Source organism: Leucopleurus acutus, assembly GCF_964270905.1.
Source record: "Leucopleurus acutus genome assembly, chromosome: 2".
Taxonomy (NCBI): Eukaryota; Metazoa; Chordata; class Mammalia; order Artiodactyla; family Delphinidae; genus Leucopleurus; species Leucopleurus acutus.
Genome location: NC_139143.1, coordinates 183,987,644 through 184,014,539, shown reverse-complemented (window position 1 = coordinate 184,014,539; position 26,896 = coordinate 183,987,644). Strand labels below are relative to the sequence as shown.

Genomic DNA, 26,896 nt, shown 5'->3' with positions numbered 1-26,896 from the left:
TCTGGTTCTTTCCTCTGTTGCACTTGAAGATGGGTATCAGGGCATCTACCTCCCCACTAACCACCGGTCGAAGGCTTTCCCACTGCCCCATGCTGCCTCCTTTAAGATGCTGCAGGGTGGTCTTTCTTTCTGAACAGGAGTAGCTAGAGATGTGGACAAATAAGTAGTAAACCTGGAGTCATAAATTTCCATGCCTGCAGGAACTGTGCCAGCAGTGAAGTTGGCGAAGCAGCCCCGGGGGCACCGTGGCCCTCAGAGTGTGCACTCTTCATCTGAAGGGGGCAGTGCAGCTCAGCTCCAGCCAGGTGTTATGGGGGAATGTGAACCCAGTGTTGCCAGATCTTCGGAGTTTTTAAAGTGAAGCCGGAAATCTGGATTTTTATGTGGAATCTCCTGGTTTTTAAATGTTGGCAACCGACTTGAATTTTTTTGTTTTTGTTTTTAAGCCTTGTGGACCTAACAAAACACATGTGTGGGCCTCATGTGGGCCCACGATTTGCCAGCTCACAACTTCTAAAATAGACTTATAGGTAACAAGACAGTAGTCTGGTCCAAATCAAGTCGTTTTTGGGTAAGGACAGGGCAAGGGTGACTGCTTCATTAAAGCAGCAAACGGGGTGAGTAGTTGGGAATGCAGGTCGGGACCGGGGAGCTCCTGCAACCATCCTGAGAACAGGGCCTTCTCCATGGACTGTCCTGTCTGCTTAATTAGCTTTAACTTCATGTTTCCCAGGAGACTAAAGATACTTATAATTAGCATGGGAGTGGGGGGGAAACCATGGGAAAACCACTATCTTGCTAATATCCACAAGTATCCACTTGACTTATGTGACCCTTTGGAATGGGTTTGTTTGATAAAGTATATATTCCCCCAGAACACTTGGCACTCACCCAACAAACCAGTGTCAAGCATTTCCTGAGAGTTAAGGACTTCTTGTTTTCTAAATCATCTTACTAAGAAACACAGACACCTAATTGTTCCTTCCAAATTGCTCCTGGTAGAAGATTTCCCCCCAGACTAACAAATGCAGTATGATTTTCTACAGTTGAAGTAGCTTCAGGCCCCCAGTTCCTTGGTATTGATGCTTGCACGCTCACCCTGCATGCAATACACTGGGAGTCGTTTAGGTTGAGTGTTTCATTTGGCGCTATATTGAAGGAACATTTTCAAGGCATTTTTCAAATGATTGCTAAACAGATTCAGTGGAGCAGCCACATTATGAGGTGTGGGGCGGGGGACACCCTGAATGTGGTACCTTAATGTTTCAAACAGGGTGCTGGGAATTGGGATGTCAGAGTTAAATTCTCAGCTTACAGAAGTCACCATTTTATTGTGTCTTGCCTTCTCCTCGAGGAGTCTGGGACTCATAAATAATGTCATTTATTCAAATAGTTTTCTAACAGAGTAATATCCCTTTATTAGTAGCTCTTAGGAAGAGCAGTCTGCTCTTTGAGATGAATATGTAACGGCTAAAAGTATGTGCTTAGGAAATGGAGTCCTGTCCCAGAGCAGGAATCATGAGAGTCTGACTAAAAGGTAACCATGTCTTTGGTATTGAAGGCATAATTATCTTGATTCTCTTGACTCCAGGCCAGAAACGAGGCTGTCAGAAGTCTCAGAGGGAAGTCTCTTCAGGTTTACACCGAGGGTACATTATTGCCAGATAGAGTGTCTGTTCAGAAGGACTCAAAGCAGTTTCACATCTGCTATCTCAATTGGATTCCTTACTCTGCGATGGAAGAAGGGGGAGATAATAGTTCCATCTCACAAATGCAGAGACGAAAGCACGGCATTCCCCGCCCCCCCCCCACCCATTCGCCATTATTCTCCCAAGTTTGCATGTTAGAGAGTAGCAGAATAATATTGAAAGTGCCAGGTAGTTTATATGTTCTTTCGGTTTTCTTAAAGATCAAAAGAGTCCAGGAGCCTTTAAAAGGTTTCATAAGGTGGCCTACAGCAGCCCTTTTCCCATTTAGAGCATTGGGGTATTACAAAAGAAGGGCTTTAATTGAGCAATCTAGTTTGGAAGAAAACCCACATTTTAATGGTCGGAGAGCAAGAGGGTGGGGGTGAGGGGGAATTTCAAACAAAGACACTATTTAAAAAGCCTAAAACTGTCTTCTCAAAGGCTTGAAATAATTTGTTGGGAAACTTCAGACCCTTTACTTTTTCCTCCCCTCCCTAAATAAAAACCAGATTTGTTAAAAGGAAAAAAGATCCAGTATTGTTAATTGTATTTCAGAAAGTGCCAGAGAGGGGAAATAGCCCTGTAGTTTTAAACACTGTCCCAAGAGGCAAGTGGGCAAATACCCTGCTTCACATAAACAGTCTCTATGTACCATAAATAAACCTTTAAAGAATGAATTCCAGACAGTTTTGTTTAGTGCAGGATAAACTAAGAAGGGAAAGGACATGGCCCAGGGACTAGCTTGTGATCTGAGACCTTATGGCATATGGACAGGTATTTCTTCTTTCAACTCTATAAAGTTTCTGGAAGACTTCAGCGGTTTTTATCTGGCGGAAGTAGGAATAGACATTTTCCTATTTTTATTAGGAACTTATGAGCACAGATTGCTTTCTCCAGAATCCATTTTATAACAGGAAACTGTCTGCTACTTGAGTAAATAAGCATCAACTTTGTATACTACTGTATTTGATTAGTCATTCAGTTACTACAAGAAAAAGCCCTGTTTGGCTCGGAAAGAGGGAAACTCTCATCTCCTGTACTTTGACTCACCAGAACGACCTGAAGGTGGCAGAGTAATTCATACCAGTGTGCCATATCTCAGCTTTTTCAAATGTGGGAGGCCCCAAAGCAGTACCAGGTAAAGATCATTTTTACTGAAAGGCCAGAATACTTCCTTGGTTCAGACAAAGCACGTTAGCCACTCAGAAAGGGGATAGAGTCTCTCATGAGGGCTTTGACAACTTAGTAGAGGTTTCAGAGTCTTTGTGTTATGTGTGGTTCTTCTTCTTCAGTGTTTGGTTGCAGTGAGAAAGTTGGGGTACAAAGCTTTTTGCTGTATGCCTTTGCTTTGATCTCATTTCCTCTTTTCTGAGAAGAAAGTAATGCTCAGAGTTGTATTGACAAAACAAACTGCTGAACTGATGTCAGTACCTGGCTTTACTAACATATCTATTTATTGTGGGTCTGAGCAAAGCAGTTGAGGCTATGGGGCCTCAGTTTCTGTGTCAGTGAAATGGGGAGAATAGTGCCTGCTCACTTCATCATCACTCACCATGTGCATGGGTGAGACATTCAAGAATGAATAGCAGAACATTTTTCAGGAGAAGTAAAATAATCCTCTTTTCTGGTCTTCATGCTTTCTGCCTGTTAGGTAGTTGTGGTTGTGAAAATGAGCATGTTCAAGTCTACGATCTACTAATAACTAGCTACAGGAGTTTAGGCCACCCACTTAACGTTTCTTTGGTTTTATTTATTTAAAGAAATAAGAGTGTTAGGCTGAATTAACTTGAGGATGCTCTTAATCTCCGAAATGTTTTGTCCTGAAATTTAGTAGGAGGTTGCGAGTGACTTCCCAAGGCACCAGATGCAGTGGCCTTTTTTCTGTCCTCATCTTTGTCAGATCCTCTGCCATATTTGATATTGCTGACCTCCCTGTTCTCCTGTTATTCTTCTGTTTGTTTCTTCTCTTCTCCTAACCCATATGTTTATTAAAAAGGGCCATTTTTCTCCTCTGTGAACTAAACTGTCTGGTCATATCACTTGTCCATTTTAAAAATCACTTTATTGGTCTTTTATCTCCTCTTATTTTAGAAGCTCTTTATAGAAGTTTTGTCTTTGTTATAAGTTGCAAGTATTTTTTCTTTGGCTTTTCATTTGTCGTTTTTACTTTGCTTTTGGTGTGCGTATGTTTTTTAAAATCATACAGAAGCTTTCTATTTTATGTTGTCAAACTTATCAGTCTTTTGCCTTTTGAATCTGAATTTTGAGTCACAAAAAAGTTCTCCCACTCTGGTTTTAGACAGTTTCATCTAGGTTTTCTTCGATTATATAACTTCATTTCAATTAAACATGCTCTTGTTCCAGAAGAATTTAAAGCAGACTCTGAAAATACATGCTGAAGGATTAAAAAATAAGTGAGAAAATAAAATAGAAAGTCCAGTAAATTGCACATTTGTATTAAATTATTTTAATATAAAGGCATTTCAATTCGGTGGAGAATACATAGATGTTTTAATAAATGCTATTGGACTAATTAGCCATATGGAAAAATATAAAATTAAATTTATTATTCACACTCTGTATAAGAATAAATTCCAAGTAGATTAGAGATTTACTGACATTATTAGCATGGAAAAGTGTTTTTACGTTTAAAAAAAGAAGAGTATTTGGCATGCTCTCTAAAATCCCTAAAATGTACATCATGTTAAATAAAAATATAATTGGAAAATAGGCCATATCCAAAAATTGTTAACTGGCTTATAGCAGACCCAAACCAGCTGAGAACTACAAGGAAAGCTAGATTGAAAAAAGCCCAAAAGTCTGTTTGAAGGTATTGGAAAGTTACCAAGACAGCCAGTACTTGAGGGGCCACGATTTATGAGAGGAAGGAGACTGGATAAGGTGAGCCCAGCATTTACTCTGGTTTTATTTTTGAGACAACTCTAATTTGTAAGTGGTGTAGGGAGAAAGGTGAATAAGTCAAGCAGAAAGCAGCTGCCCAAAGTCAGAGAATCCGAGGAAAGCTTTGGGCAGCCTCACAGGGCTGGCCAAGCAAGAGAGAGACTCCATTGCTACTGAGAGAGCTGGTAATTGAGGGGCTCAGATCTTTTTTTTTTTTTTAATTGAAGTATAGTTGACTTACAATGTTGTGTTAGTTTCACATGTACAGCGAAGTGATTCAGTTATACTTATGTTCTTTTCCATTATAGGTTATTACAGGATATTGAATATAATTCCCTGTGCTATACAGTAGAACCTTGTTGTTCATCTGTTTTGTATCTGCTAATCCCAAACCCCTAATTTATCCTCCTCTGACCCCCGCTTTCCCCTTTGGTAACTACAAGTTTGTTTTCTATGTCTTTGAGTCTGTTTCTGTTTTGTAAATAAATTCATTTGTATCATATTTTAGATTCCACGTATAAGTGATATTATATGATATTTGTCTTTTTCTGACTTATTTCACTTAGTATGATAATCTCTAGGTCCATCCGTGTTGCTGCAAATGGCATTGTTTCATTTTTTTTTAATAGCTGAGTAGTATTCCATTGTGTGTGTGTGTGTATGTGTTTGTGTACACACCGCATATTCTTTATCCATTCATCTGTCGATGGACATTTAGGTTGCTTCCATGTCTTGGCTATTGTAAATAGTGCAGCTATGAACATTGGGGTTCATGTATCCTTTCGAAATAGTCTTCTCTGGATATATGCCCAGGAGTGGGATTGCTGGATCATATGGCAGCTCTGTTTTTAGTTATTTAAGGAATCTCCATACTGTTTTCCATAGTGGCTGCATGTATTTACATTGCCACCAACAGTGTAGGAGGGTTCCCTTTTTTCCATACCCTCTGTAGCATTTTTATTATTTGTAGACTTTTTAATGATTGCCATTCTGACTGGTGTGAGGTGGTACCTCATTGTAGTTTAGATTTGCATTTCTCTAGTAATTAGGGATGTTGAGCATCTTTCCATGTGCATTTTGGCCGTCTGTATGTCTTCTTTGGAGAAACGTCTATTTAGGCCTTCTGCCCTTTTTCTGATTGGGTTGTTTGTTTTTTTGTTATTGAGTTATATGAGCTGTTTGTATATTTTGGAAATTAAGACCTTGTTGGTCTCATTGTTTGCAAATATTTTCTCCCAGTCCGTAGGCTGTCTTTTCGTTTTGTTGATGGTTTCCTTTGCTGTGTAAAAGCTTATAAGTTTGATTAGGTCCCATTTGTTTATTTTTACTTTGATTTCTTTTGCCTTGGGAGAGTGACTTAAGAAAACATTGCTACGATTTACATCAGAAAATGTTTTGCCTATGTTCTCTTCTAGGAGTTTTATGGTGTCATGTCTTATATTTAAGTCTTTAAGCCATTTTGAGTTTATTTTTATGCATGGTGTGAGGGAATGTTCTCACTTCATTGATTTACATGCAGCTGTCCAGCTTTCCCAACACTACTTGCCAAAGAGACTGTCTTTTTTCCACTGTATATTCTTGCCTCCTTTGTCGAAGATTAATTGACCGTAGGTGTGGAGGGGCTCATATCTTACAGAGAAGGGACAGGCAGAACAGAAACCCCAATAGTCTGAGCTGTTTTGTTTCTTGAAGCAGATGCCAATTTCTAAGTAGTCTGAGAGAAGCCAAGCAAAAAGTAGCAGCCAAGAGGCTAACTAAATAGATCTTTTAGCAGTTTTATGGTGCTGGGGAGATCACAAGGGGAGGAATGGAATTGGTTTTCAGTTGAGACTGCTGAAGGACTATACCAAACCTTATAAAGATGGAAACAGACCAAGATTATCTTTACAAGGACTGAAAGCCAGCCTTGAAAACACTGATTGGATTAATAAGCCTCTTTAACTGCCTGCCGGACACTAAAGACTCATTTAAAATCTGTAAGTTTTTATACAGAGTGTAGCATCCAATCACAGATTACCAGGCCTATCAAGAGAAAAAACAGATGCTAGAAACAGACACTAGAAACAGAGAAACCAGATGTTGACATTATCAGACACAGAATTTAAAATAAGTGTAAATGTGTTCAAGAAGTTTACCAGAAAACTGTAATTTATATTTTTAACATAATCAGATAATAAAGGAATATTACAGACTAGAATTTTTTCACAAACATAGAAGAAAGAAATTTGGACAAAATGTCACCAAATCAAATATAGCAATATATAAGAAGAAAAATACAGTTGACCCTTGAACAACATGGGGTTTGAACTGCATGGGTCCACTTATATACTGATTTTTTTTTTTTTCCAGTAAATGCAGCACTGCATGATCATGGTTGCTCGAATCTGTGGATGTGGAACTGTGGATATGGAGGGCTGACTGTAAAGCTACATGAGAATTTTTGACTGTATAGGGGATTGGCACTCCTAACCCTCACGTTGTTCAAGGGCCAACTGTATATCATAACCAAATCAGGTTTATGCCAGGGTTGTAAGTTTACTTTACATTTCCAAATAAATCATGTCATTCACCACATCAGCAGAATGAAAGAATTTAAAAATATGATTATCTCAATAGTTGCACAGAAGTCTTTTGACAAAATTCAGCATCCATTTATGATAAGAACTCAGGAAACAAAAAAATAGAAAGGAACTGCCTTAATCTGATAAAGTGTCTCCATAAAAAAGCTGCCCCAAATATCGTACACAGTGATGACCTATTGAAAGCAGGGAAGGATGGCCATTTTCACCACTTCTGTTCACTGTTACGCTGGAGATCCTAGCCAGTGCAATAAATAAATAAAAGGTATAAAGACTGGATAGGAAAATGAAAACTTTATTATTTGCAGAGAGCATGATTACCTAGAAAATCTAAAAGGATATACAACTAAGTTATTAGAATAAATAAGTAAATTTAACAAGGTCACTGGAGACATTGTACAAAAATCAGTTGTATTTCTATATGTCAGAGAAAAGGAAAATTTGAAGGATGTCTTTACAACACCATTAAGAAAACATCAAATACAATATCATCTATTGCTCTGTAACGAATCATGCCAAAACTTAGTAGTTTAAAACAACCATTTTATTTGTTGACAAATCTGTGGGTCAGCAATTTAGACTGGACTTAGCTGGGTGCTGTTTCCGCTGGACTTACTTGTGGTTATTGATGTGGCTGCAGTCACCTGCCAGTCAGCTGAGACCAAAGGGTATATAAGATGACCTTACAACCGTGTCAGGCGCTTGGTGTTGGCTGTCAATAGACCCCCTTCCACGTGGTCTCTCGTCTTCAAGGAAGCTAGTCTCAGCCTCTACACATGGTGGAAACATCAAAAAGGGTGGAGCAGAAGCTCCGAGATCTCTTGAGGCCAAAGCTCAGAGATTGCACGTTACTTCTGCTGCACTTTATTGTTTGAAGCAAGTTATAAGGTCAGTGCAGATTCAGGCGAAGGGGAAATAGACTCTGCTAATGATAGAAGATGCAAAGAATTTGTGGCCATTTTTACTGTACCACAGATACCTAGGAATAAATCCAACAAAGTGTGTACAAGACCTCTGCACAGAAAGCAATTAAATATTACTGAGAGAAATTTTAAAAGGGCTAAACAAGTAAAGGGGTGCACCATGTTAATACATTGGAAGATTCAATATTATAAAGTTGTCATTTCTTCTCAAATTGATCTATAGATTCAATGGAGTCTTGATAAAAATTCTAGCAATTTTTTTGGTGGCAGATTGACAGGCTGATTCTAAAATTTATTTGGAGATGAAAAGTGCAAAGAGTAACCAAGGTAGTTCTGAAGAAAAAGAACAAAGTTGGCGAGCTTACACTAACATACTTCAAAATTATTATAAAACTATAGTAATTAAGACAGTGTGGTATTGACAGAAGGCAGGGCAAAATGAAACACAAAGGAGAATCCAAAAACAGACACATATAAGTACATTCACTTGACTTATGACCAAGTTACCCTGTACTACAATAAGGGGAAGGATGGCCTTTCAATAAATGTTATTCAGTTGATTAGATACCCATGTGGAAAAAATGCTTCTTGATCTGTGCTTTAGAACATATATAATAATCACGTTCAGGTAGATTGTAGATTTAAATGTGAAGAGTAGAACAATAAAAATTCTGTAAGTAAACATATGGGAATATCTTTATGACCTTAGTGTAGGTAATTTCTTAACTATGACCTAGAAAGTTCTTTCCATAAAGGAAAGATTGTTAAGTTGGATTTCATTAAAACTAAGAATGTCTGCTATCAAAAAACACCGAGTGATAAGACAAGTCCCATAATGGGAGAAGATACTTGCAGTATATTCATGAAACAGAAGACTTGTGTACAGAATGTATAAGAAAAACTCCTACAAAACTATAAGGAAAAAACAGACAATCCACTATGAAAATGAGCAAAAGACTCAAGTAGGAACTTAACAAAAAAGTATATCCACGAGGCTGATGTGTGTATTATCAGGTGCGTAATCTCATCCTTCAACAAGAAGATGGAAATTAAAACCACACTGAGTTACCATTACACACCCATTAGAATATTTGTTTTTTAAAAAGCTATCTTTGGGACTTCCATAGTGGCGCAGTGGTTAAGAATCCGCCTGCCAATGCAGGGGACACAGGTTCGATCCCTGGTCCGGGAAGATCCCACATGCCGGGGAGCAACTAAGCCCGTGCGCCACAACTACTGAGCCTGCGCTCTGGAGCCCGCGAGCCACAACTACTGAGCCTGTGTGCCACAACTACTGAAGCCCGCGTGCCCAAAGCCCATGCTCTGCAACAAGAGAAGCCACCGTGATGAGAAGCCCGCGCACCGCAACAGAGTAGCCCCCACTCGCTGCAACTAGAGAAAGCCTGCGCGCAGCAACAAAGACCCAACACAGCCAAAAATTAATTAATTAATTAATTAATTTCTAAAAAGCTATCTCTACCACGTGTTGGTGAGGATGTAGCATAACAGGAAATTTCATAGACGGCTGCAGGGAGAGTAAGCCGGTTCAGCTGCCTCGGAAAACTGCTTGGCAGCATAGGCTATAAGGTTGAATGTGTACGTTCTTTATGACCCGGCAGTTCCACTTCCAGGTAGATATTCAAGAAAAATGCATACAAATGTGCCCCAAAAGACATGTCCAAGAATGTTCATAGCAGCATTATACATAATAGCAAAAAAATGGAAACACCACAACTGTTCCATCAACAGCAGTGGTTAAATAGTTTTATTCATATGTTGGAACACTGTGTAGCACTGACAGCTGTGTTTAAACTGCAGCTGTGTGCAGCAACCTAGTGACTCACAGACTTACTGTTGATGTCAGAAGCCACATACAATAAAGTCCATACTGATGATTGCATTTAGATAGAATTCAAAGTGGGAAAAACTCAGCTGTGGTGCTGGAAGTCAAGATACTGGTTACCACGGGCTTCCCTGGTGGCGAAGTGGTTAAGGATCTGCCTGCCAATGCAGGGGACACGGGTTTGAGCCCTGGTCCGGGAAGCTCCCACATGCCGCGGAGCTACTGAGCCTGCACTCTAGAGCCTGCGAGCCACAACTACTGAGCCCACGTGCCACAACTACTGAAGTCTGCATGCCTAGAGCCTGTGCCCCGCAACGAGAGAAGCCACCGTGATGAGAAGCCCGCGCACCACAACGAAGAGCAGCCCCCGCTCACCGCAACTAGAGAAAGCCTGCACGCAGCGCCAAAGACCCAGTACAGCCAAAAAAACCCGATATAAATAAATAAATAAATTTATTTTTTAAAAAAGGCATACTGGTTACCTTAGGGGAAGAGGGGGTCTTGATGGGAGGTCCACAAAGAGGGGATGGTGGTGTGGTGCTTCCAAGTTGGGGATAATAACCGACTTTCTGGTCTGCGTGGTGGTTACATGGTTGTGTTTACTTTGAGAAAAATCACTGAACCGTACATTTGATTAGTACACCTTTCCGTATGTGTGGTATGCTTCAGTCAAAAAGTAGAACGTGACATACAGATCCAAAACAGACCAGAAAGATTGTGCTGTGAAGCTAAGAGTGTTTATTTTTATGTGATATATGTTACTTTGAGTGATATATCTATATTTTTTTTATATATTCCTAATATTTTACTTTTGTAATTACAGGGGAAAATCCTTATTTATGAATATCATAACCTTGATTCTCATTGGAAAGTTGACATGACTTGTAGCTTTCATGGAATTCAGAATTACAGTACCCTGGAAGGCCATCACATGGCTAAAGCATATCGTTGCCTTTCTCCCCCTAACTAGGCCCTCAAAAGCACCTTGGGATTTCCATTGATTCGGTTTGAAGATGCCGTGATTAATCTGGATCCATTCACTCGGGTACATCCCTATGAGACCAAGGAATTCATCATCAATGATATCCTCAAACATTTCCAGGAGGTGAGCTTTGGAGCAGTACTTAGTGGCTGGAGCATAAGCAGAATGATTGTTTTAGTTGTTTGGGAAGTCTGGTTACTGACATGTCACTATTGACAACCCAGATGAACATTTCAGCTCTGATTGTTGTGTTATGGGTCACATCACAGCCCATGAAGTCCCCACACATCAGGAAACTCTTGAGACAGTGCATCTGATTTATGAACGGATAATCTTGTCTCTCAGAACTGGTCTCAGGGGCTTCCACTAGATCAGTCACAATGTTAAGGGTTTAATTGAGGCTTTCATGACAATGCAAAAGACTGTGAATGTGAACCCTGTTTGCCAGGCATGGGCCTACTTTCAGTGACCACATCAGTGTTCTTGGAGCCTATGAAATCCTGCCCTAGAGCTGAACTTAAAAAGTTTTTATCACGTTTGGATATTTTCCGTTTTGTATTTATTATCCAGACTGCAAAGACCAAAATCTAAAGCCAAGACGTACTCTTCGATGACTAGAAGGGTCAAGATCATATCAAGTTTATTTGCTGTCAGAGTTAAAGTGTATCCTATGCGTGTTCCCTTCTCTCCTTCCTCCCTCCTATCTCCCCCCTTTCTTTCTTTGCTTCCTTCCTTGACCTCCCTCACCGGTGATATTTCCACTGCACTGTGAGGAGAGTGAGATAGCGGATATCCCTGGACTGTGGAGTCAGGCAGCGGGAGCACACAGGAAGTGGGGGGGGTTGCTGGGTAGACCTGAACGTGCCCACTCTATGCACCACCCGCTCGGCAGACTCTGAGGGGTCTCTGAGGGGTCTCCAGGTCTGCTTCCTCCCTCACTTTCCTTTTCAAACTCTCCCCGCTGCTGGCTAATTCCCTATTTGTAGAGCGGTGGAAAGGAGAGTGTGCTATATATACTAATAAGTATTTGTAAAGAGTCTTACCTGTTTCATAGCTTTTTTTTTTCTTCTGAATGGCTTCGAAGAGTATAAGAGTACTGAGAGTATTGGGAGAGGTTTAGGGCAGAGCTCACGAAGGGCAGGAGCTCACAGTTGATGAGAATTAAAGGGTGATTGTTGGTGTTGGTGGGAACGGAGGACAAGAGAGATTTCTAACCTTTTTGCTTGGGATGCTCGATCTGCAAATATAAACAGGTGCTGGTTTTCTTCTTTCCCTGCTCTGTTTGACAGGAACTCCTCAGCCAGGCAGCTCGAATCCTGGGATCAGTGGACTTCCTCGGCAATCCCATGGGGCTTTTGAATGATGTTTCTGAAGGGGTGACTGGACTGATAAAGTATGGAAATGTTGGGGGCCTTATCAGAAATGTTACACACGGAGTATCAAACTCTGCTGCCAAGGTAAGGAAATAGAGGTGAAATTCCATTGTAATTAGCCTCAGGAGTCCTCTACATTACTGTAACTTCTTTTAGAGTTAATAGGTTGTGAGAAGTTACATACATGGCCTTGGCTTCATCACCCATGTGCCCTGCCTTTCCCGCACCTCCAATAACCCGGCCCCAGGCCATCAAGTGCTCCTTTGCACTCTCTCCCCTTCCTCCTCTCCGTTCCCACTGCCTTCATCCAGGCTCTGATTGTCTCTTCCCTCGCCCACTGCCATAGCCTCCTGCCCCCTGACTCCACCGCAGCTCTCACAATGCCGCCAGAATGAACTCACTTTATAAAACATAGAACTTGATCGTGCCATTCTCCCACCTAATATCCACCCGTTATTACCCACAGCTCACGGGATAAAGTCCAAACTGTGGTACGGCCTTCTAGAGCGAAGCAACCCTTTAAGTCATCTGAGTCCAGCAGCGGAAAGACAGCAGTGTAATTCTGCTGTGTCTTGCTGTGTAGCTGGCTTTTTTGTTCATTGGCTTCCTGTTTGGTGGACATCTTGTTATTCCATAGTTTAATTTTTGGCAGGAGCTGATTTTACGTGTGAAGCTGGAAAAAGGTGAACGTAGTTGAAGGGGGGTTGCTGTTTGATAACATGCAAAAGGCGTCTAAAAACTCTGCTTTCCTTCCCTTCCTGTCAGCTCGACAGAGTTTCCTTCTAGAGATTGACCTTTTCACGAATGAACCAGCATTGGGAGAGCGCCTGTGCTCCCCGCTTGTCTACCATAGAGCGTTGTTGTAGCAAAGTCATAGGTGCACTTGTGCCGTGGCCACTAGGATGGTGGCTTCACCGTAGAGAGCCTTTCAAGTGCCACGTAGGAATTTATCTTGATGAGCAGGTAAGGAGGTAGAGTTGAATGGCAACATTTCTCTGTTGCATAGCATTCTTGGTAATAATGTGTGTAAGTTGGGAATTTATTCCTGTTTTCCAGACTCTTTTCTAGAGCTGCTGGATCTTAAGTCAGATCAGGTTTTTCAATACAGGCAGATCTCGTTTTCTTACGCTGCGCAGATAGTGCGTGTTTTACAACTTGAAGGTCTGTGGCGACCCCACGTGTCCAGCGCGTCTGTAGGCGCTATTTTTCCAGCAGCATCTGCTCACTTCATGTCTCTGTGTCCCATTTTGGTAATTCTTGAAATATTTCAGACTTCTTCATTATGATTATATTTGTTATGGTGATCTGTGATCGGTGATCTTTGATGTTATATTGCAAAAAGATTATGATTCGCTGAAGACTCACATGGTGGTTAGCATTTTTTAGTAATAAAGTATTTTTAAATTAAGACGTATGCATTATTTTTTTAGACATCATGCTGTTGTGCGCTTAACGACAGTGTAGTGTAAACGTAACGTTGTCTTCACTGGGAAACCAAAAAATTTGTGTGACTCACTTTATTGCAGCATTCGCTTGATTGTGGTGATCTGAAACGGAACCCACAGTCTCTCAGAGGTATGCCTTTGCTGGCCTTACATTAAACCAGAACAAAAGGTACTGTTTGGCTTGTGGTTCAAAATAGGCAGCACTCTAACTTTTCGAGAAACGGTGAAAGGTAGAGAGGCAAGAGACTTTCTAAATCATGGTTTGGAAGTGGACTCCGGGTCATGGTCTGAATGAGTGTGCACATTTCTGCCCTGAATCATTGCGTATGCTGCCCTTGGACCTTCACCCCTGACAGCAACATAAAAGTGGCACAGATTCCTCAATGTTCTTTTGCTACTAAACTTGATATAAACAGATGCAGTTAAAATATTTACTTGTATACACCTGTAATTTATATAACATTGTACATCAGCTATACTTCAATTAAAAAATTTTAGTTGTGGTGCTCAGTTTAAAGATTTTACTTAATTTTTTAAAACTCTAATTAGGGGCTTCCCTGGTGGCGCAGTGATTGAGAGTCCGCCTGCCAATGCAGGGGACGCTGGTTCGTGCCCCGGTCTGGGAGGATCCCACGTGCCGCAGAGCAGCTGGGCCCGTGAGCCATGGCTGCTGGGCCTGCGCGTCCGGAGCCTGTGCTCCACTGCGGGAGGGGCTGCAGCGGTAAGAGGCCCGCGTACCGCCAAAAAAACAAAAACAAAACAAACCCTCTAATTAACATAGGACAGCCTCTTTGGTTTTATAATTCCTTTCTCTATTTTTGTACCCCTGGGCTTTGTTTTCATTAAAAAAAAAAAAGGCACTTATGGTTTATTGGAAGGCCTTCCTCAGCCTGGAATATGCCCTGACTTTATAGCTTACGATGAGAATAAAATGAGATATGACCTTATGAAAACTTTGTAAAAAATGAACTGAACAAGAGAAATGGGTTTTCACTTTGACTCTTAGGTTTACATCAATGTAAAATGTACAAACTTTAGCCACCAGGATACCATTAATGCCCTTGAAATGAAAGCCAGTATATTATAGTCTACAGAAGAGGAGGGACTCAGGCTCGGAGAGTGGGAGATTCACACTCCGCTTGGGCCAGTTTGGCTGTTAGGGCCCTCTAGCTACCCTTGTGGATGAGAATGAAGACATCGGGATCTTAACTTGCCTGTGAGCTCTACACAGGTGAGACCTTGTGTGGGTTTCTCCAGAGTTTCTCTGCAACATCCCGGTGAAAAGGGTTGGCGCTTTCTTTATTCTCTCTCATTCGGGGACATCTCATTCATCATCTTCTTCTGTTTCCCCTGGAAAACTGTTTTTGAACCTTGAGGGTCAGTATGAGAATATAACGTAAGCAGAAAGAAAGGGCAGCATACTCCTTACCTCCACCCTCACTCCCAAATCCATATGAAGGCCTGGGTGGCAGTGATCTTGTGTCTTGCTGGATATCATGCTTTATCTTGTTGTTGGATTTGCATAAGGGTACTGTTTTCCAGGACCCAAGGCTTCTTGAGTGGGAACCCTACTCCCCATGTGGTCGGCGTCCTTCTTCATGCTTTTTCTTGCCTTTAATGAGCTAATCAGTATTGGCGTCACAGACTGCTGCTCAGAGGAATTGCTGTGTAATTTATTTTGATACCAGGAGCCCTGGGTGTGTGATAACAATTAGTCCATATATCTATCACGAGAAAACAAAGAGACTTAAAATTACCACTTCATTTTGGAAATGGTAGCTTCAAAAGCCAGGTCTGTCAGCTAAATGCCCATTCAGGTCATCTGTGATTCTGCATGTATGCAGTTTGGCCAAAGATCTCCATTTTCTTGTAGTTTTGTGGGTTGAAATCAGACCTTTAATGTTGCTTTGGGGGAATGTTTTGTTTGCTTTTCTGTGTACACAAGAAGAGTTTAAGGAAGTGCAAATGACCACAGTAATCAACTGTTGGCCTGTGGGAAGTATCCCTTTAAAGAGTGCCTGAGTTCCAGTGGTCAAAGAACGGGGTCAGACAAGACAGAACTGCACCTCGCCGAGCCCCAGCCAGCCAGCCCCACTTGGCTGCAAAGACCAAAGGGCTGTAACCTTGTTTTGTTTTGTTTTTTAAATAAATTTATTTATCTAGCTGTCTGTCTATCTATTTATTTATTTAATTTTATTTATTTTTGGCTGCACTGGGTCTTCATTGCTGCCTGCGGGCTTTCTCTTGTTGTGGCGAACGGGGGCTACTCTTCGTTGTGGTGCGCGGGCTTCTCATTGCGATGGCTTCTCTTGTTGTGGAGCATGGGCTCTAGGTGCGCAGGCTCAGTAGTTGTGGCTCTTGGGCTGTAGAGCACAGGCTCAGTAGTTTTGGTACACGGGCTTAGTTGCTCTGCGGCATGTCGGATCTTCCCGGACCAGGGATCAAACCTATGTCCCCTGCATTGGCAGGCGGATTCCCAACCACTGCGCCACCAGGGAAGTCCTGTAACCTTGGTTTAATAGGCTTTGAATGTAGTGGAGAAGCCCCATAAACCTCTTGAAATTAATTATCAATATTGTATATATGTGTATTTTCCTGAAGCAAGGATCTGAAGTTTTTATTGGATTGTCAGAGAGATTCATGCCTCCCAAGAGATAATAAATCATTATTGTAGACATAGGGTTGAGCATTGAGGGCACTTGGTAGTCAGAATACCTGGGTTCTAATCCCATTCCTACACTTAAATAATCTTTTTCTCTGTTGATCTTGAGGGAATGTTTTTTTTTTTTTTTCCTGATCTATGAGAAGGTGGTGGTAATTTCCCCTGTCCCACTGACCTGAGGAGCAAAACATTTGAAGATGTAAAAACCCAGCGAGAAGTTAAAAGGGAACTCATTCTGTCACTTAAGAAGGTGATAGACCTGCGGGTCTCAGCTGTGTGTGGGTGAATGTTGTGAATTATTCACAGCAAATTTTTAATTTCAGGTCTACCACGTCCACTTCTGGAATTTCTCATTACATTTTAAACTGTTATTTAATTTATTTCATATTAGCATCAAGGAACCAGAACTAGGAGGTAATCTATGCCCTTTATCCCCTTTGTTTCTCTTAGCCTCTTCTTCTGTTCCCCCAAACCCCAGAAATCAGCTTATGGATTCCAGATCTAAGGTGATATGATTTAGGGATTAGCCTCCAAGCTGTGAGCATCTATCCCATGACTCTCTTGCCTGGATCTTGGTAAAATGACTCTAACCCTTTGAGTAGACCCTCAAAGATCTGATCGTATTCCTAAGGCCATGACAGGATGATTGCCTCTGGAATCCTTTCTAGGAATATGATCTATTTAAGAAAAGCACAGCATTTCAAATTCCAAAACCATGTCAGAGGAGCAGTTTCCCTCTGCTGCACGAATTGAAAAGAGCATGCTTTTCCCTAGTTGAGTGTCATTTGAATATCCACAAGACCCTCTAACCTCTTTGAAAGCCAGAGAATTGGGGAGATATTCATTGACCAGATTTCCTCTCTTAGATAGGCTCTCATTTCCCTTCTGTCTATGATTATTTTGTGATTATTTTCATATACTTACAGAAAAATTACATAGTTATTCTTAAAATTAAAAAAGTTCTTTTCAAACCAAGAAAATCTCAGATGTTAACAGTAGAACAAATGATTCCATTCTCTTTTCTGCCCCTGTAGAATCTGAGTGTTTTCTCTCTACAGCTGTCATCTGGTCTTCCTAAGGGAAGAAAGACAATAGCGTACTTAATTTCTTCCAGCAAAGGAGAGGAGCACTTTTGATCATCACTAATGGAACCTCTGCTCTGTTATGTCCTACTTTCCATCCCTCTCTTTGTGTCTTTGTCAAGGCGATATAGGATGCTTTTGATCTTCGGTACTTTTTTGATCTCAGTTATGTTTTGACTCTACGCTTATGAATGCAAATATTTTAATAATTTTCCCTGTTTTCAACTAAATGTTTTTCATCAAAGGCAGTTGTTGTTCATGCAATTAGAATTCATGGTTTATTGTTCACTAAAGGTTAGCTTTACTGATAACTTTTACAATTGTATGATAGGTTTCTTTCTTTCTCTTTGGCTCTAGAGCATTTATTTCTACCAAGCCCAGATTTCCCAGCTCAAATTCTACAGATCTAAATTTTTGTCAAGGAGATACGAATTTTCTGTCAGTTTTAGTTAATACATTTTATCCTATATAGCTTTAGCCATTGTTTTATTGTTTTAAATCAGTGTTGTTTGTTATGAATTGGATAAAGACCTAATAGCTTCATATATTTCTTGGTGCAAAGAGCATTAGTAGGAAAAAGGTGCAGGAACAGGGTTGACACTCCCTGCTTCGTTAAGGAAAACATACTCACTTATGAACGTTAATTGAGCACCTTCTCTTTGTCAGGCCTTGTGATAGACTCCTTACGTACATTGTCTTGTGTATGTTAATCTCGATTCTTCAAATCAGGAAACCGAGACGTAAAGAAGTTAAACAATTTTTTCAAGGTCATACAACTGGAAATGACAGAGAGAGTATGAAACCAAGTCCAGCTAATTCTAAAGGCCTTGTTTTTTCCCCTCTGTGATGTCTCTCCTTTGTGTGTGTGAGGCTTTCTTCCAGGCACTATAGGGAATATGAAAAGTTACTTACTGTTAGCTTCCCACCAGAAGCTTATTATTTGACATCACTTGGTTAGCTTGTAAGGTGACTGCTGTCACATCACCTATGTCACAAAGCAGGCCCTCAGGAAATTGTGCTGGTTGTGGTCATTCTTGTGTGGGATTAGTTATGACCGTCGCCAGCTCCTTTATAGACAGTAAGACCCTTTGTGATTGCAAATGTGGTTTTACTCATGTGATATCATTTGATCATCAGAATAACCTGGTCAATAGATAGGACAGGCAGTATTAGCCCCAGTACATAAGTGAAGAAACTGAGGCCCAGAGAGGTAAGGTGACTTCCCCAGGGTCAACCAGGAACCTGTGGAGCCAGCACCTGATCTTCTGCGATGGCGTCTGAATTTTCATTTTTAGCTGCACTTTGGAGATATTGCTAACTGCTTGATTTGTTCTAGACATTCCTCTATATGTTAAAAAATAAAAACAACAATGAGAAAAGCAAAGAGCCCTGCCTCGACTCAGAATGAATTTCGATAGCTTTTAGGAAAATCGTCTGAAGATAAATACAAGCAAGTTAAGTGAGGAAGAGAGAGAGAGGGAAATTGAGACTGTTTGCATAGTTCAGTAGAAAACCTAGCTAGCACTTTAGATGGTATTTTGTTCTTTGGTCTCTGTTTGGGGTACCATATGTGGAGGAGCCACTTCCCTTCCGAGAGAACCTTTCACTGGCCCTTTGTGCCCAGGAAACCAGATTTGGGGCATAGCAGTGATCCAGTGGAAACTGACTTCGTGTCCTTGCACGCAGGGATTCTCAGCCAGCCCCTGCCTACCCCTGGCCACCCTCCTATCATATATACTGTGACCTGGTTGAGGGCAGAGGGGTCCATCTGCCTTTTGTTTAAGATAAACAGCATTTGTTTGCATTTGTTTTGTAGGCAGTCTATTTATAAGGCTCAAATGAGACTAAGCCACTGTTTATTCAAGGCAAAAGTTTTATCTTTGCACAAAAGAATGTACTGGAGTGCCTGCCTGCATGGATTCCGAAGGGGAAAAGGCAATTTATGACTTGTGTCTGTTTTTGTCATTATGTATGACTGCTCCATTTTATAGTTGAGCTGATATCCCCATAATAGCTTTTCCATGTACCTATAAGCAACTAAGAGGTGAATGCCTTCTTATAAGCATTGGGGTTTTAGTGTATTTAAGTTGGCATAAAACTTTAAGTTAAATGAAATTCACTTCAGACAGTGATCTATCCCTTAGAAAATGTAGAGTTTTCTATTTTCAGAAAGACTTTGATCTGAAATAAGTCACCCAAGGGATTTCTTTTCCAGCCAAGAGGAGGTGCCTTGAAGTTGTTGTATGTAGAGAAATGACTCAAATTCTTGGCAGCAGAGCTTTTGTTTTATTTTCCTCTGATAACCTTGAATACTAAAATGATTCTCTTAGTCTGAGCTCTTTTTGGTTAGAGGCAAATTTTAGATGCTGAATGACCCAGCAGTGACCTATCCTAACTTGGTCAAACCTCAAATATTTGCGGGAACTGGAAGTGTGTTGGGCGGGGGCGGGCGGGTGAAGTGGAGGCATGAGAATCCCATGAGTGGCCAGAATTCCCAGGCAGTCCCCACCTTGTTCCACTGCGCAGCCTTGCTCATGAAGGAGCCTGGTGAGTGGGGCTCAGCTGTCCTCTTGTCCCACCCTAATTGAGCAGCTCGGCCAGAAGTAGCAGGGAATGACACCACCATTGACTCTCTGTTTTTGAAACAGAAAGATTGGAAAAGTTTAGAACTTGTCTTCATTTCTTAGTAGTAGTTCAGCTAAGAGTCAGGTCTTTAGTTATCTCCTTAGACCAAACAGCTCATGTTTCAGAGGAATTCACTCTGTCTTCCTACACTGCAGTCTATGGTGGTGGAAAAGTATGTTCAGTTGCTAAATTGAAAAGACAGGAAATATTTGTGGCCCCCAAAGAGTAGTGGTTTTCTGCCCTAGTGTAAACATGGTGAGTAAAAGAATAATATGTTCAGGCTTTTCTTGGGTTGACTGGTTACCCCAGAGATGTGGTAGTTCTCCCTTTTCTGCGTTTCAGTATTGTTCGTATCAGTATTCGGCCTTTCTTGAAAAATTGTGACAAGCTGAAATGAGACAAACTGTAACCCATTTTTATAAACACATGAACAAATCAAATTCTAATTCTTGGCAGTAAAAAGTCAGAACACTCACTCTGTTTGGAAGGTCCTTTTGGTTTTCTGTACCTCTTTCTCCCCTGTAATTGTTGTCCCTCTCCATCTTGAAGAAAAGCTAAATCAAAGTGTTTTCTTAGGAGAAATAGGGGATTCCTTGGAATATCATCCTTAAAAGTCAGAAAAGGATGTGTAGCCACCATTTATTGGGTGGCTCCTGTATGTCAGGTAAGGAGGGCTAGGAGCTTTACAGATGCTATCTCATTTAATTTTCACGTGTACCCTATAAGGAAGGAAGGATTATCTCCATTTTACAGATGAGAAAAATGAGACCGCAATGGTCAGTTACCTTGACTGAAATTTAATAACGAGTATTGGAGTCCTAAGTTTTAGGAGCAAGTGATTTGGGAGTCTGTATATTTTTCCTCCACATAATGCAGCTTCTCAGACATATAACCCTCTACCAAACCCAAGCCATTGTAGAAGCTAAAACACAAGCAGTTGAAGCTCCATTCATTCCCAACTTTTTTTTCCCTTCTGTGTTGGACCTTGGGATTTTCCAACTGTAATTTCCAGTCTTGCTGAATTAATCTTTACTATCGGGGAATCCCTAATCTTGTGTAAAAGGATTGAAATGGGACAAAAAGATTGAGTTTCCCTTAACGAAACAGAAGATGACTTAAAATCGTTTGAGGAAGCTGGCTGTACTTTCTCACACCCCTGATGTGCTTAACCCAAGATTTATTCAGATTTAAATAATTTGATTTGCACACTCAGGCCTTTCCTCCGCTTTGACGGGGGAGCAGACCAGAGCTTTGGGCCACCTCAGTGTGTGCTCCAATAGCCAGCTTCCTCTAAATGTACATGTCACATTGTAATTTCCTTAAGCTATTTACTAAACTTCACTACTTTAAGTGTTTCTAAGCAAGTAGGATGTCATTTTAAAATTTGGTTTTCAGCACAGAGGTCATGAAAGTAGGGAGACTTGTGCTTTCCCACTCTCAGTTGATGGCAGAATATAAACTCATTCTCTCCAGTAAGTCCTTTTCTTTCCTTGCTCACCTCCCCTTACTCTGAAATACAGCTTTTCACATTTTGTAGAGGTGTTTATGTCTCTGAGTTCTGCTGGCACATTGGCTTTCAGATGCTTAGTGACACCATTGCTGCAGTTAAGAAGCCGGATGGAGAGCGCTGGGGATGGTGTGTTGTCCTGAGAGTTCTATGGTTGATTAGTTCTGTTGACCTGACCCGGGCTTTGCTTCTTGGAGAAAAGGAGAAGTAAGGTTAACTCACTAGAATTTAATAATCCCTTATTAGGATAATAATAATGCCACTTGATATCTGTCTTGATTTCCAGTTGTTGATGAAGGACTGATATCTCTGATCCCGTCTATAAGCCTGAAAGCAGGTGACGCTTTTATTTACTGCCCCTGCAACAGCCGCCGCCACCAGGAAGAAACCGAGGCCCAGCAGAAGTAAACAGCTTGCCCAAGGCGGCCAAACAGAAAGTGGTAGAGCTCTGGGCTCCTTCCTTGGCCTCTGACTTCTAGAATATTGCTGGGCAGTACTTCTTGAATCTTACCAGATATTATGGAAACCAACATCTCCACCTGAGACTCGGGTTTCCGGTAATTGGTGTGGTGCGAGCCGTGTTAGCACACCTTTCCTGCAGAGGGGGTTTCAGAGAACATGGGGGGAGAAAAATGTACCTTTCCCTAAGGAGGCTTACTGACTCATTCATTCACCACGTGCTATGTACGTGGAATGTTTGGGGGCTCACAAAGAGAAAGCATGATGAGAATAGTTCTTAGAGCAGCATGTTTTGTGGAGCGGAGGTGGTAGGGAGAAAAATTTCAGCTTATATCAGGACATTCCAATAAGTGATTTCTACATTGCTGGAGGTGAGTGGGAATAAGAGAGACTGTGGAAGAAAGAAGGATGGCACCTCCAGAAGGGGTGAGAGTCTGGCTTTGCCTTGGCTTTCCTCAGAGCCACACGATGACATGTCCAGGCCTGACTCTTAAGGGGGGCTCAGCATGTCCTGAAGTGGTGACTTGGAGGCCCAACTGGTCAGTAAATGGTAGCAGAGACGCACCGCACTTAGGTCACATAGGCAAATGGCAGTGACAGCTTCTCGTTTCTTTTTTATTAAATACCAGCAGGGAAGCCTTCCTGTGCCATTTGTAAGAACAAGGAAATTTCCTAGTTAGGCACATGAGGAGGGTGGAGATGAGCCCCAAAACTAGGAGCCAAATTGGGGAAGTCAAGTGAAGTGAAGAGAGAGAGAGCGGCAGAAAGCTGGCCATCGGGTCCTTTCTGTTTCCCCAGTCACGCTTGTTCTCCCCTCATCTTCGCACTGTTGCTCATAACCTTTCCTCTCTGTGGAATGCCCTTCTCCCCATCTCTGGCCAAATGGCTCTGAGTGTGTAAGGTCCAGTCCAGATCCCTATAAGGTCCTCCCCGCTCTGAATTCCCAGAGCACTTTGTGCTTCCGTTAGGGCAGTGACCGTGTTTTTCCTTGGAAAATACTGACCATTTTGTGCATGTCCCAAACATCCATTTAACAAGCACTTATCATTGTCAATTAGGTGCTCAGTTCTGTGGCAAATACTAAGAAAAGTAAAACTTAAAAAAAAATTTTTTTTTGAGGTATGTGGAACAGGTAAGCCAGATCAGAAGTAAGTCAGCATAATACAGAGGGAATAAGTATTGTAGCTGCGATCTGTGCAAAATCTTTGCAGTTTCACGAGATAAGTGCAGTGGGGGCCAAGGGGAAATAACACTTTATTCTGTTCCTCAAGGATGAGATCGGCTTGAGACGAACTGTTTGATGCAATTGCCTGCTTATTCGTTTGCATCCCGGAGTAGATGTAAAGCTCCTGGAAGGCGAAGATCTTACTGTCATCAGCTGTTGCCAGTGTCCCTATGACTAGTCATAAATGTTTATTGTAAGAGAGCTGAGGGGATCCCGGGGGTTCCCACGTGGGCTCCCATTTATCTGGTATGACATTTTCACGTGGTGTAGATTCAACAAATAGTTATGAAATACGTGAAACACCTGCTGGATTTTTAAATTAACTATTTTATGGTTTTTATGTGGAATAAACAGAAACTTTGAAAACGTTTCTGTATGACTTTCCTCCCAAGCATGTCTGTAAGCTGACTGAGATGCACAGTGATGGTCTGTGTGTTGAAATACAGACAGGAAAAGGCTGCTGACTTCCAGGATCCTGTTTCATCTCCTCCGCTATCCATCACTCAGGTCTAGGATACGGACCTGGATGGAATGAGGCCAGGTGTGCATTACTGGGTCAGGGCCAGGCTCCGCAAGGTAGCAGGAAGCCTTGGGAAGCTATTATAGGGGGAAGAAGGGAAACCCCAATCCCTCTTAATCTAATGAAATAAAATAATATTTATGGGAAATATCTGTTTGCTTTATTAGAGGAAAATGTTCAAGTAAACATTATGTAACAACACACTGGATTTACGTAACAACACGTTGGTTTGGAAGCAGCGACTTTCAGTGTTTTCACTGAAATGAAAATTAAGCCGAGCATGCTTCCAAAAACAGCCCATTGTTTCAGTTTTGCTGCCTTTGTCATGTTTCAAAGCAGGGTGTTTTGGCCAGATGGATTATTTTCTCTTTATTGGTAACTTGGAAATTGGCAAGGATGATGTCAAAGTTAGTTATAAAAGAAGAGCTAGTTTTCTGGAAATTTAACCTTTGTAGCATACTCCTGTTACTGTTTGATCTTTACAGACATGCAGGAAAGAGTACAAGTATTATTATTGCCACTTGAGTCACAGCAAAGGTAATGGCTCCTGGAGGCTTAGCAGGGAGCTTGTAGAAGGGGACCAGCATGCAGGCCTCCTCTGTGGCCCCAGGCTCTTTCCATAGACCACACTGCTGCTCTAGAAAGCACCCTTTGCCCCTCAGGCACTAAAGCGCTTTCATGCCTGTGAGATGATTTAACCTTGAAACATCCCTAGGGGGCCAGCAGGGCAGGTGATGGGAAATGCAGCCACACAGGTTGAATGGTTTTGTCAAAACCATGCAGTCAGCGTTGGCACCAGTGGCTGTTGCCCAGACCTCATGACTCCAAGCCCACTGCTTTTCCCGCCAGAATAAATCTCCTCGGCGGAGGGCCAGAGGAGCTTTCTGACATGGGGAGGCAGCTGTGGAAAAGTGTTACTTCCAAGAGAGGGCCTTACTTTGCTGGCACCCGTGCTGGGTTGTGTGAATGGTTGGTTCTAAAATCTCAGATGCGCACGCAAATCTCTAGTCACCGGATCACTGAGAAACAGCAAAAGGGGCAAAACCAGGTAGATTTTATCAGCCTGTTTCTGGGAATGCTTCCTACCTGTTTGGATTTTGTGTCCAGTAGTGTCAGCACGGAAAGTTTGTAGGATTGCTGCAGTATGGTTGTTTAAAAATCAATTGGCAAGACGGGTTGAGGTGCCTCAGTGAATGTTATATATAGAGAGAAAAATTCTTAGGACTAAATACAATGAAGAATTTGCCACTTGTTTCTCTTTAGAAGTTAAAACACAACCGTGAACAATGTCTAACCTCAGTTTCATTTTTTTAAAAAATTGAGTTCTATGAGAAGCCTCTTTTGAGTAATATTTCCTGTGGTAACTTAGCTCTCTTAACTGCTCCCTTTCCATTGAAGCCCATCTTGTATTCCTCCCAAGATAAATCTTGAGCCTAAAACTCTTCTCACTCTTTCCAGATGAACATGGCAAAAAGGCAGCTCTTCCCAGGTTTGGACCCTCAACACAACCTCTGATACCCTCGTAGAAATTCTTAGGACACAGATCTGGGAAAGAATTCGAAGACCAGCTTTTCACCCTCTAAAATTACAGATGGAGAAACTGAGACCCAGTGAGGTTCTCACAGCTAATTAGCTGTGGGGCCAGCTCTGAAACTCAGGCCTTCTGGCTACAAATCTGGCATTGTCTTTGAAATGGGGTCAGCAGCTGTGGGTACCTGCTTCTTGTCCTTTTAGAAATGAGGGAGAGAAAAGTAGTGGGGGCAGAGCCCTGATGTGGTGTTCATTTTCTCAGCATCCTTTTTGTGGATTTTATTTGTTTATACATCTGTCTCCACACTGGACCGAGCTCCTTGAGGACAGGGGACTAAGTCATAGTCACCTTGGTATCTTTCACCCCAAGCGCTGTGCATGGTACGAAGAAAGCCCCCGAGGGCTTGTTGGGCTGAGGGATCTGTTTTGTGTAAAGATCAGCTCACCTGAACAGGAGGGAAGTATAGCTCCTTTGAAGCAGCTCACATCACTAGTCCTTCGCCCGTGTCTCATCCAGTGAGTAAACTCCTGCAAAACTATACCTCATCTAAAAACAAAACAAGACCACGCCCCGCAAAGAAAACCAAATAGGGGATCCCTCTGTAATTAGATTTAGAAGGCAACCGATGAAGTGAGATAGAAAACTTTGATAGACACAGAGTCTTTGGTTAATGCCAAAATTAACATGACTTTGTTGGTTAAAATGAATTTTAAAAGTTTCTCCTTAATGTTATTTATTATGCATGTTATTTATTATGATTGTTGTCATTGGGTTCCGTCTAAAGTTCTGTGTGAGTTAAGAGAGAAAGAAGAAAGGGGGGGAAAAAAGGGACCCTCCAGGACTGGGTCTAACCTAGGGGAGGAACAGCCACTTGGCATCCCCCTGGGTGAGCCCTGCAGATGCCTGGTTCCATGGTCCACTTGGCCAGGCAGCCCAGAAGAACATGCTTATTAGAACACTTTGGTTTGAGCTTGTGCCTCTTCGGAATCCTCCTCCAGAAAGGCACTAACTGTGCAGCAGCCTCTGGCTGCTGTGGGCAGAGTGACTTGCACGCCGGCCCGGTTGGGTGACCGAGTTTGCCGGGCCGGCCCCCCTTCCCTCTCCCGCGTGTCTGAGTGGGGTGTGGGCCAGGGGACAGGCCGGCCTGGGTGAGGGCTGGCACTGTCCTCGCCAGAGTAGGTGCCTGGAACCTTCGCTTTGTGCCTTTTTGCTTTAATCTGGAACACTTTAACAAGACAGCTGACCAAAAGGTGGTGCCTGAGTCCTGACCCTTTGCCGGGCCGGATGAAATCACCATCTTTCTGTCTCCAGATGATCACTCGGGTCCAAGCCCTCAGTCACCCAGTGGAGCCCCTCCACTTGCTTGTCGGAAGGAGATTGCAAAGAGTTAACACTTGTGCTTTTTCGGAAAGTTATCTGTGAAGAGTATTAGTTGTTTAATAAAGCGTGCCTGCCCTCCCAGTGAACCCGCCAGTGACTCTGCAGCTGGGGTCATTCCAAGTTCACGCGGTGGACTTTTGACTGCCTTCTGTGTCTGTGAAAACAGTCGGC

General features: G+C 42.0%; 1 protein-coding gene across 6 annotated transcripts in view; it reads left to right on the top strand.

Annotated features, from left to right (window-relative positions):
- The window catches only part of VPS13D (vacuolar protein sorting 13 homolog D), a 245,178-nt gene that overhangs the window by 144,321 nt on the left and 73,961 nt on the right, over positions 1-26,896 (top strand). For all 6 annotated transcript variants that reach the window (XR_014326029.1, XM_082834553.1, XM_082834548.1 and 3 more), the window contains 2 exons: positions 10,905-11,039; positions 12,206-12,373. Coding sequence is in view for 5 of the 6 variants with exons in the window: in XM_082834553.1 (XP_082690679.1) it covers positions 10,905-11,039; positions 12,206-12,373 (303 nt within the window). In the remaining variant the exon portion in view is untranslated. The remainder of the gene's footprint in view (positions 1-10,904; positions 11,040-12,205; positions 12,374-26,896) is intronic.